We start from the raw sequence: 12458 nt of genomic DNA on the forward strand, positions 1-12458 counted from the left end.
TTATGAACAAGTATATACGGTAGTTTAAAAATAAAAAAAAAAAAAGAGAGAGTCAGGGCTATGAAACTGCACTGAGATTTTAAACAAGAATTTAGTTGTTTCCAACAGCAATTTCTACTCTGCGCACATATGTATTTCATTTTTTTTTTTTTCAAAAAAAATAACCGTATTCAAAAGACAGGAACTGCATTTTTCCCTTGTGACTAGACATTCATAGGGAAACAAAATGTGAGCTATCTATTCAGGTAGTAAAGTTATGCATCCACTAGGGGGGTAGAGTTAGGGTTCCAACCGCAGCTATAACTAATGCTACCCTCATCTTCATTTTGGATTAAGACTTCAGAGCTTTAATATTCTCAAAGATGTACACTGAATACATAAATTTGTGCAGTCATTTTTTGAAATTTGAGTCATCTCCTTAGCTCAAACTTACCGTATGCTGTTCCTGGGCCAAACTCATTCCCTGCATCAATCATATACTGGCCTAGTAGTTCTGGGTTATTCATACGACTTGGTGCTTTGCGGTCCAGCTTCTCGTAGACAAATTCTTCTATTCTAGCATCTAAAAAAAGTGTTATTTGCTAATTTGAAGTGCAATTACTGTAAATCAAAGAGTATTTAAAAAAATGTTCACTCATAGAAAAGCAACTTACTAATTCATTCACAGAATATCAAAGTATTAGGTAATTGAGGAAATCGGATAAAGTGATTGTCACCAATCGTGATATGTTAGTCTAAATATCCATCTGCTCTGTTTACAAGTATTTCTAGTATTATCCATGAAAATTCAATATAGGCTCGTGTAATAAAGCTAATTCATACCTTCTTACACATCACCAGTATTAGAGGTTGTGCAGGCCACATTATCCCCCAGTAACACTTGAGCCACATTGTCATTGAATTGTCATTAAATGCAGTTGCAGTTTCGACTGATTTCATCTGTAAGCTAGCGTAGACATAGCCTAGCACTTTATAACTTATGTTGCTCAGGGGTGTGAAAAAAACAACACCCCTGAGTGACATAAATTACACCAACAGAAGCACTGGTGTGGACAGCACTATGTTGGTGGGAGATGCTCTCCTGCAGACATAGCTATTGCCGCTTGTTGGGGGTGGTTTAATTATATCGATGGGAGAGCTCTCTCCCATCAGCATAGAGCTACTACATGGGAGATCTTACAGCGGCGCATCTGCATAAGTACAGCTGTGCCGGTGTAAGCTCTCTAAGGTAGACATGGCCTCAGTAAGCAGTTCTGAATTCACCAGGAACAGAACACAGCCTTCTTACCTATAGCCACACTGATGTCTGTTTCCAAGAATACTTAGTAAAAACTCTGCCTCTAGAGTCAGTAGTAGATATGACTACAGGTAGGGAGTAAATATGTTGAGTATGAAGGACTTTTTTTTTTTTTTTTTTTTTTTTTTTTTAAAAAAAGAGACACGAAGTCTAGAAGCCACACAAGTTATGCTCTCTTCAGCTTTCATTTCTTTAATATTTCAATCTCTTTAATGTGCTAGAGATCAGTTTGACACTGAGCCTTGGATGTGAATACACCTCAAACTTTGACTTGGCTAGCGTCACGATCTGAGTTTTGTAACTTTGGCCCATTTCTAATTTCATAAAAGAGCACTTATGCTTACCACTGAAACGGTCATGCACTTGTCATACATCTGCCACAAGTTTCTGGTGAGCTAGATTAGCATTTTGGGGTAAGGACTATTGTATAGCACCAAGTACACTTTCTCTACATTAGTGGTTGCTTGTACCCTTTAACTGTAGCATAAACAAATCCGTTCACCCTGTTTACATATCCATTAATACTACTTAGAATCCAGCATCCTTCTATAGCAGAGCTTTTAGTTCCATTACTCATAGGAAAAAATGGCTGTGCTTGGATGGTGGAGAGAAGATATAAATGTCTTAAAGGTACCAAATAAAGCATTTATGCAGAAAGCATTAAAATAACTTAATCTACTGTTTTAGAGAAAGGCAGATTAAGCTGAAGAGGGATAGCTAATATGAACTGAGTATTTTCAGATTAGATCAAAACTGAATACAATTCAGAGAGCTGAAAATAAGGTTTTGCCAGCATAATTGAGATATTGCCATCCATTCATTGTTTACACCCAGCCTGCAGTTAATGACTCAGATTTCTCTTTAAACGTTTAGTGAGACATTTTATAGGCTGTTTACTTTACTTTTTTCTATTTTAAAATCAGAAACCCAAATTATGTAAGTGTTTAACTTTATTTCCTGTATTATTTCAGGACAGAGGCTCAAAGCACTGTAATTGTATTATTTACAGTCTGAGTGAACCAGAGAGTTTAGATTTTAAGTGGTTAGACACATGTTTCAGGCCCTTAAGTTTGCTGATCAAGAGAGATCAGATACTGCATTGGAACCTAGACTTGAATCCTAGACTTAAAGTCAAGCCAGCCTCCCATAGCACTCCTGCCAAATACATGGCCCAACTGAGCTCAGAAGGGGAACCTGAAGCTGTTGCCTCCAGCATTACTGCTTCTCTGCTCCTAGCAGCAGTTCCAAGGACAAGGGAAAGAGACCAGCCCGTGGAATAAGGGCCCCACATTCCGTCCGTCAGCATTAGAGTGAGGTTAACCACTGGTGAAGGAGTTATGTGAGACTTGTCTCATTTCCAAGCATTGTGAATGCACAGCTCCTCCAGCAACTCAATAGAAGGGGAAGTAAGGAAGTGTTGCTTACTTTTAGGAGTAGGGGAACATTAGTTCCAGCTACCAACTGTGATCAATGTGACTTGTTGCCAAATACACTCAAACCCTCCCCTACATATCTGAATCCCTACCATTTCAAAGGGGGGGGGGGGGGGGAGGGGAAGAGGAAGAAAGAGGGGAGAGAAGAGGGCGAAAGGGGAGGGAAAGTTACTCAGCTTGGGCAGTCACATCTTTTCCAATACCATTAGTTTATCAGCCGTTCATCTACAGAGGTCAAATTCCCTGCAACCATCCTATAGCTGTAGGAAGCAAAGAACTTAACCCTCTGCAGCATCTACTTCTCCTCTTCCCCAAAGAAGAGAATGGAGCTAGCATTTTTGTTATAGGCCATTCTATTCATGTGGTTTCATAGAATTTGGCTTTTAATTATATTTTTATTCAAGGCCTGTGTGTCCAGCTGCTGCAGAATTTACTCTGGAATCCACCTCTTGCAACAAGTGTGCTCCATTTCAGCACCATTCACTTAAGAGAATTGTATCTATTTTTCGGGACGTCAGGAAAACTTTGAAGATGTGAAGCAAGCTTAAGTTGGAGGTCTGAGTATATAAACAGCTTGAAACAATAGCTCTGAGAGGCATGAACTGATACACTCACCTCAACAGGTGAAGACCGAAACCCGAAGATGACAGTTTGCATCAATATTGTCAACTATTTCACTGCTGCTCATTTTAGTAGACGTATGCAGCTAATGTGCTTGTTCCACAAACCTAAACTGCCTTACTCCCTCCTGGATACCATGAGCCCCACTCACCTCTTTATGCAGCTGCCAAAACACTCAGCTTTACCTTTGATTTGTATTAAAGCATAGTTGCTTTCTAGAACCTAACTGGCATATCAAACTAAGTGTGGAACACCATAAAATTGATTTTTTTATCGGAACAGTACCAGTTGTAACACTTAATTTCATGCTGAATTAATCAAAAACACCCATCTTTTAATTGAAGAGAATCTTACAGGATTTCCAGTTTGCCACACCAGAATGTCACAGAATCCAGGTATCTTGCAACAGAGTTTAGGTCCAGCTTCCCATGGAATACTGTGAAGATGTGGACAGCCTACAATTTATGATTTCTAGTAGGTACTATGAAGTTGTGAAAACTGCTGTATCACTGAATATCTCTTTGTAAAAATGGAATCCACCATGGGCGGACAGTGCTTGTGTACCCACCAAGCTAGGGAAAATGGAAAGCAGTTACCCTTAGTAACTGTACTTTGACCACACAATGGGTATGTTGAGGTTGGCTGAAGTTGGGGAAAACTAGTTCTCCAAACTCCTCAACAGCGAGCTGGGATTTGGAACAGCTGAACAGAAACCAACGTGGCGACACTAACCTTTGAAACCTCTGAGGCATTGTGGGTCGGGGAAGACTCTCAGCCACACAGGAAGTTTTGGGCAGGAGAAGGGAAAAGATTGGGATGTTTTTGTAGCAGGGAGCCCTGGTACAGCTGCAGGACCAACCAAGGTTAAAGTGCTCCACCATTAGGAAAACAAGCCATGCACTGCAGGAGGAATATGGAAACCCACAGATAACTCTGACCCTAGCCCAAAGAATGCTCTGGAGTGGTGAGCCAGGGAAATGCATGCAAGCTGTATTTTTGTACAGATCTGGGTACTTCTCATGCAATTAAAGAGAGTAAAGTCTGGGTTATGCCTATCACACTGAAGAGTTAACCCAAGCGTATAGAACAGTTTCCAGATGAACAGAGACTTTGACACAGCTTTTCTATTACTTTAAGATCAGCAGTTGCAGACTAAATCATAAAGTTGAAAAAAAATCAAGGGGTTCTTGTTATAATTGTACATGGTACTGTGCATTAAGATGGAACCTTAAGCAGGGTGGATAAAAATCAACTTTTTAAATAAAAAAGAAATTTGATTTGTTTAATGCACTCCCTTAAAAAAAAAAAGTGTAGGTTGCCATAATTTCAAATATATTAAGGCCTAAACTCAGTATAATCTATTACAATTATTTAAATGAAATAAAAATATTGAGGCAGTATACCACTTCTGCTGTGAAATTTTTGGAGTCACTGAACTGGTGGAAGTCACTGGCTGAGCACCTGGAACCAGAGTCTGTTAAAGTGCTAAACCAGCTTTTGATGGCAGTAGCCACTTTTGTAGGTGCAGAGAGAATATTTTCTTTTCAATTTATTCAATTAGTTCAATTCAATGCCTAGTTAATTCAGAGTTGAGAAGCCAACTGAAAATTGAAAAGAAAAAAAAAGCAGGAAAGTTTTTCTTCTCTCCAATCTCTAAATAAAAACGAGGTGTGTGCAGATGAGATCTAGTAGTACTGAAATTCTGAAGAACAGTGACCATACACAATCAGGTCAATAGAATAACTACGGATAATACTTACTTTGTTTGTTTGTTAGGCCAGTGTCAAATGAAAACAGGTTTGATAAACTTTGTCCAGCACATTTAAGATGTTTTTTGTTACATAAAACGGTTTTAAAATTGGTTTGTGCATTTTTAATTGAATTCCAATTTGTATCCAAATATAGCTCAATGTAAATGAGTAAAAGTTAGTCTAGCAAATTAAGGCATTAGTCAATTTTAACTTAAAAATGTAAATGTTAAGATTATGAATAAATGTATGCAAAGCTATATAGTTGCTTAAATGTTTCTAGATATTGTTTTCTCTGGTTAGGAAAAAGCACCAAATTTAGCGTAAAGGCTATATTTAATTGAAAAAAAAAAATCAATGTTTTAATCGTTACCAACCAATGAGAATCAACCTGTCTTTAGGAAAATAACTGAAGAGTACAAATTTAAAGTAAAGTATTTAAATCAAGGTTTCCTGCTTGATGATTAAATGATGATTTAACAAACAAAAAAAGAAAAACTGTGGTTTACATCAACCCACCCCAAAAGACATTAAAAACAGTTTATACATTTTAATACATGTTAGTTAATGAGAATCATATGACCCACTAATAAAAAAAAATCTAAAAGAGGAAATGAAGATTATAATCAGTTGAAACTATAGGGGGAATTCAGATAGAATGTAACTCAAGAAAATCATTCAAGTAGAAATTGGCCAGGATATTAGGTTTACAACTTGGAGTAAAGCCAATAGTTTGCAATGAAAAGCTTAGTTGATGAATTTAGCCTTATTCTGTGAGCAGATTTGAATATATTCACTTTAAGGATTTACTGCCAATATTTGACGTTTGAGCTCTGTTGCTTGTGTGTGACTTATCAGCTAAGGATGATGATCTTGTTTATTTTCCAACTGAATAAGAACACAAGCACTTTTGGTTTCCACAAATAAATAAGAAAACTTGAAGTTTTGTGAACATTTCCCCAGTAAACCACCACTCAAATATTTGTGAAAAACAAACCAGAAGGGCAATTAGCATGGCCAGAACAGATTTGTTACAAAACTCAGAAGTATGCTGGCATTGTTCACCAAGGTCTAATCAAAACTCTTTTTTGTAAAGAGTCACTAAAGGTAACATGACAAGTGATCAGAACCCCAGTTCCTATTCTCAAAGAAAAATATCAAGCAGCATCATGCCCCTAATACAATGGTGGAGAAGCAACACAATACAGACTGAGGGAAAAGTGACACCTATTAAATAATCAACGTATCTTCCCTAGCATTTTGTTTTCCTTTGGGCTAGGAGGAATTCTCTCATCTTAGTACTGATGAAGACAGACCCTGCATAGCTTAAATAGGCTCGGATCCTGTCAGATCTCAAGATGCTTTGAGACAACCCACACGCAATCGTTGTTCTGTTATAGATTCCAGTTGCCGTTTTATGCAGTCAAGTCTTTGCATTGGAATTAAGATTTGCATTTGTTGCATTGTATCAAAAAAGCATTGTACATCTTGTACATGTAAGACGTTTTAAACAGGAACAATGAACTGCAGTGTGTATAAACATGCAGCAGTGACTCTGCCAAATACACACACACAAATAGACAAGCTTGTTAGCACTAAAGTATCGATGAAAAACCCAACATGTTTCTTACTTGGGTTTGGCTGCAATAAAACTTCTGTCTGTTTCATAATTTTTTCTGTCCACAGTTTAGTACATTCTGCTTTGCTGAGGAGATTCTCCAAGTGAGCATCCAGTTCAGTCTTCTCTGCTTGACCAAGTTTTTCTTCGGTAAACTATTGGTTAAAGAGAGCTAGATTAGCAATACTAGTCTGGTCAGCACAAACAGCCACGTGTAATGTTAGCCTTTATCTAATTAGATTTTATTTTATGTATAAGCTTTTTGAAGACTGACACTTTACTCAGTCTTCAGCAACTAAGCCCTACTAATGTCACCGAAAAATAGTTTTAAATGAAATGAAGATACCTTTGAAAGCTAGCAAATGTGCATTTGAATTTGCAAGTTCATAGTTTGAGATTTCAAATTCTTACTGAAATAAATTAAAACATACTATTCATTTCAACTGGTGTTTAAGTCACCATAATAAGATTTTAGTTTTAACATGGGGAAATTTCGTGCTCATAAAAGAGCACACAGCATCTTTGTCTGGATCCAGAGACAGGTATGCTTTCCCAAACAGCTTTATTATTACACCTCAGTCCTCACTTACAAACCCGGTGCCCATCACAAGCAGATATTTAAGTCTAGGCAACCAACAGCCATTTTAGTCTTCCAGTTAAAGAAAATTGCACACTAGTGGTCTGGGTCTTGTTCTAACCCCTGAACTAATTTAGTGTTTTCACCTCCATCTCCAATGTTAGAATATGTACTCATCTGACAACCCCGTTCAGGTTGGGCATTTTCAGGGAAGGAAACGTGGCTAGGCAATTAAATCCCTAGCAAGTTTACAATTTAACATAACCAGACTAAAAGTACAGTAACTCCTCACTTAAAGTTGTCCTGGTTAACGTTGTTTCGTTGCTGATCAATTAGGGAACATGCTCGTTTAAAGTTGTGCAATGCTCCCTTCTAACGTTGTTTGGCAGCCACTTGCTTTGTCCACTGCTTGCAGGAAGAGCAGCCCATTGCAGCTAGCTGGTGGGGGCTTGGAACCAGGGTGGACCGGCAGCCCCCCCATCAGCTCCCCGCTCTCCTAAGTTCCCTGTGCTGCAGCCGCCCAGCAGGCTATCAACGGGTTATCAATCGGCAGTTCAGCTGTCCCTCCCCCCACTGCCATGTGCTGCTCCTGCCCTCTGCCTTGGAGCTGCTCCCAGAGACTCCTGCTTGCTGTGAGGGAGGGAGGGGCCGCAGGGGGGGGGGGGGCTAATGTCAGGGTGTCCCCCTCCCCCCTGCTCCTGCACCCCGCTCACCTCTTCTCCATATAGAGCAGGGAGGGGACACGGAGGGAGAGAGACAGAGAGAGCTTGGGGCAGCAGCTGCTGCCTCAACTTCCTGATCCACATAAAAAGACAATGCACTTAAGAGTGGGTCAGCTTACTTAAAGGGGCAGTGTGCATCTCTCTCTCTCCCCCACACACAAGGTTTGGGTCTGTCTTTGTCTGCTATGCTGTCTCTACTCCCTCCTGTTTGTGCTGCCTTGATGAGAGGCTACATTAACAACGCGTTAACCCTTGAGGGCTCAGCCCAGTGCTAGTTCATCATTTAGCAGCAAGGCATTCCCTGGAAAATAGCCCTCCCTCTTCCACTTTCTAACTTCACCATCTCAACCAAGCTTCACAATCATCATAGCTGTGAACAGTATTAAATTGTTTGTTTAAAGTGTATACTATGTGTATATCTATATAATATATAGCTTTTTGTCTGGTGAAAAAAATTTTCCTGGAACCTAACCCCCCTCCACCCCTGATTTACATTAATTCTTATGGGGAAATTGGATTCGCCTAACATAGTTTCGCTTAAAGTCGCATTTTTCAGGAACATAACTACAATGTTAAGCAAGGAGTTACTGTATTCTGACCAGGGCCGGCTCTAGAATTTTTGCCGCCCAAGGCAAAAACAATTTTGGCCGCCCCACCCCTCCCAGGTTTGAGAGCCTGGGAGGGAGGGGGAGACTCCGAGCGGCCGCAGCGCTCTCAAGCCTGGGAGGGAGGGGGAGCAGCGGCGTGCGAAACAGCTGTTTCGCGCGCCGCGGCCGCTCGGGATCTCCCCCTCCCTCCCAGGCAGCAACAGCGGAGGTGAGCTAGGGCGGCCCGCGGCACATTTTTAGGGGCGGCATTCTGGCGCCGGCCATGCCGCCCCTAAAAATGTGCCGCCCCAAGCACCAGCTTGTTTGGCTGGTGCCTAGAGCCGGCCCTGATTCTGACTGCAAAGCTTCATTTGTAGTAACCTCAACAATCTCTGCAGTAAGCTGTACATGATAACCAAAAGCAAAACTAACTGGAAAAGGAATCTGATTGAACAATCTTGTTTCTCTTTCCATTATGCAGAGTGAAAAAAGGTAACTTGGTAGTGCCTCCTTTTCAAGACTGGACATATGTTCAGCTTCCCTGGGGTTCCACATCAATGCAAGGAGCTGCACAAACATTGTCTGTGGTCTTATTTTATAGGAATATTAATATTGTTCTGCTTTCTAATGTTTATAAAAATAATTTAAAAACTGCTACATTGCTTTATGTTTGCTAAAATTAATGTTTGATTAAATGAAGTTTGATTAAACCATGTTTTCCACAACAGAAATAAAGTAAGGCGGATAGCAAAAGAATAAGGAGTTAATAGGAAGAGTAACAGCATGCACTGTTCCCTTTTAATCGTGAAAATTGGAATATAGATGGAGACCCCAAATTTGCCAATCAAGACAGTTCCTTATTGAATCAGTTCAAAAACAGATCCTCATCCATCAAGCAGATGGAAGTTTATAAAAACATTAAGGTTTGGCTTATAAAACATGTAGCTCTTGGTTATGAACTAAGGCCAAATCTACAAACTGTTGCCAGCATAGCTATGTAGGTCAGGGGTGTGATTTGTGACCAACATACCTGTGCTGGCAAAGCAGTCCTAGTATGGAAACTGCTTTTGCTGGTAGAGTTTATTAGCCTAGATTAGCTATACCATCAAAAGTACAGTTTATACTGACCGTAGTATCTGGATGAGACTGGTGCAGAGCTAACTGGCTAAAACTAATCTAAATAAGGTTGAGGTGAAATTACCTGGCTGGAAGAAGCAACCCAAAGAGACTGCAAGAATATTGGCTTGTTTAACTGAGTGTGCATCTCCACCATTTGTTTGTCAGATTCACAACACAGGGGTCCGTTTAGACTCTCAGCTGATACCAGAAGATGTGGCTTGCTCAGCTTTTATTATTTACATAAAGCTAGGAGGCTGCAACCATTCATTTTGTATGCGAACCTCACAACTATCATCCCTGCCTTTGTCACCTCAAGATAAAACTACTCCAATGCATTCTGTGGGGCAACATTTTAAAAGTTTCCAGAAACTGAGGCTAGTGAAGAATGCAGCTGCCCGCTCGGTAGTTGGGATGTCTTGCCACGATTCTCAGTGGCTGTCTGTGGGTTTCCAATTTACAATATTGGTTTTGGCCAATAAAGTCCAGAACGGCAGAGAACCAATGGGAGAGAGTGCCATACCACAGAGCATCAAAACCGCTCAAGATTAAGTGCCCACTAGCATAAGAAAGAAGACATTGCTGGCTAGGCGTTCTCCATGAGGGACACTTCCCTTTCCCTGATCTGTAAGAACCCAAATATCTGAAGGGCATCCTGCAAAGTCAACCTGCCACCATCACAGCAGCATCTGAGAGAGGGGAACTTAAAATGTGTGGAATTGCTGGAGCAAGGATATTTGAGTTTCTAATTGCTGCCTGGTGGGTGCTGTACATTAGTTATGTTTAGCTGTCCATTTTGCTGTATTTTTAATTATGGTCAAGGGTGCATAGAACATATGGATATATTAGTGTTTTAAACAAATGCAATACTTCCATGTTTTAAATAATTAAACTCAGTTTCTTTTTCATCATTTGTGTTTACTTTTTCATCATACTCAGAAACTGGAATAAGATTGGTTAGTTTCTCTTTCTAGTTCATAACCTTTAGTGTAAAGAACTTCAGGGTACAGAAACTGAAGTTTTATAGACATTAAGACATTTCTAGTTCTGTTGTGTTCTTAGATTGAAAGCTCCTGAGGTAGGGAAATGCCTTTACAAGCACCATAACTTGTGGGATGACTAAGTGACATTCACCACAGTTTACTTTTTAGGGTTAACTAATTTCAATAAGTTACACTGTCATTTTTGATACAGCATCCTCTAAGTCATTCGTCTTACAAATGAAGAACTTTTCTGTTGTCCTAATGATGCCTGTATGAGCCTTCCAAGTAACAGAGAAGCTGATTTTACTATTCACCCTGCATTTACACAAAGTGGTTTCAAGTACAGTTTCAATTGAGAGAAAAGACTTAAGTACATTATTTTTGAATGTTATTTGCAATGTAGTAACAACATTTTTAGACAGAAATGATTGTCGTATTGATGTTCCCCAAAGTCAATGCCATACTACTGCCACTCTAGTTCTCCCCAAAGTGGCGAAAGCTACCTTAAACTCTAAATTGGAAATGGCTTTGTTTCATATCCTCTTCACGATTTATGTATTTAATATTCAAAACTGAAAAGGTAAAGGAGGCAGTGTCCTGCACCCTGAATATTTGCCTTAAACTTTTAAGGGATAGCTAGCACATGGCTGCTCCAAAAAAGGCAGATGCTGTTACATTTTAATAAAAGATAAGATTTTTGTAGAGCTCTGTTCAGAGTAGAAAATTAGACTGCTTTCTAGGACACAGTAACATATGATTCAATATGGCAATGCCTACCAGTGCGGGATCTAGTCCAGTAGCCTATTAAACCTAATAACAAAAGCAGCTTGTTTTTAATAGAGACAATTTATTTAAGGGAAAAAGGCCCCAGGAGGAGGGGAAGACTGATCCATTCTTGCCTGGCTTTTGATAGAGAGCATATTAATTGTGGGAGCTGGTTGGGAGAAAGGTCTCCGGAATCTTCCCCACCGTTGCTGTTCAGGTTAGTTTGAGATTCCATTTTCCCCAAAGACCAGGGACATCTAGACACCTTCCTTCTTGCTCCATGAATGACAATCAAGATGAGGATCAGAAAGAACTCTTCCACCCCACAAAAACTTCCTTTTGTTCCCAGAAAGCAGAACAAGGGTTATGACAGCTAGGAAGCTTCACTTCTATGAAGTTGTCCCTTTAAGGGTCCTCCCCACCCAGAGAGACACAACCTCCTTCTAAGCATCTATGGAGGCAACAGCTTCCCTCTAAGTCATTCCACAGAATAATAGCTGGGGAGTGGAGTGGGCAGTGATGGGGAAGATGAGCACTGGGCAACTACATCTGTTGAAGATGAAGCAGCCTCCACTGAATGTAAATGCAAGGTACAATTTTCAAAAGCACCCAACTGAATAGGGCTTGGGTACTCTTGAAAATGTTATGCACCCTCTTGTTATGCACCTCCAGCAACTTCCTCAGGAACACTAAGCTAGAGCAAGCACTTAGAAGTTATTTTCCTACAACTATATTATATTGCTTCAAATTGTGTTTTGTAAATCTTGTTTTGAAATAAAGATGTTTTTACATTTAGAGACAATTTCTACGGCTGCTTATACTCCAAACTACCAAGCCATCTGAACATTAGAGCACAAGAAGAGTTTAACACAAATCACAGAGCAGTGCTAGTTATTTGCTGCCACACACAGAAGAAGTATAGCACTGTATTTGCAGTTCCTACGTAGATTCATAGATTCTAGGACTGGAAGGGACCTCGAGAGGTCATCGA

General features: G+C 39.9%; 1 protein-coding gene across 1 annotated transcript in view; it reads right to left on the reverse strand.

The window, feature by feature from the left end:
• The window catches only part of LOC112109869 (endophilin-B1), a 91774-nt gene that overhangs the window by 22784 nt on the left and 56532 nt on the right, over positions 1 to 12458 (reverse strand). The window contains exons 3-4 of the mRNA XM_026655772.2: positions 6731 to 6872; positions 434 to 562 (exon numbers count right to left, since the gene is read on the reverse strand). Of these exons, the coding sequence (XP_026511557.1) occupies positions 434 to 562; positions 6731 to 6872 (271 nt within the window). The remainder of the gene's footprint in view (positions 1 to 433; positions 563 to 6730; positions 6873 to 12458) is intronic.

This window comes from Terrapene carolina, unplaced genomic scaffold (genome assembly GCF_002925995.2).
Source record: "Terrapene carolina triunguis isolate 2854851 unplaced genomic scaffold, T_m_triunguis-2.0 Scaffold211, whole genome shotgun sequence".
Taxonomy (NCBI): domain Eukaryota; kingdom Metazoa; phylum Chordata; order Testudines; family Emydidae; genus Terrapene; species Terrapene triunguis.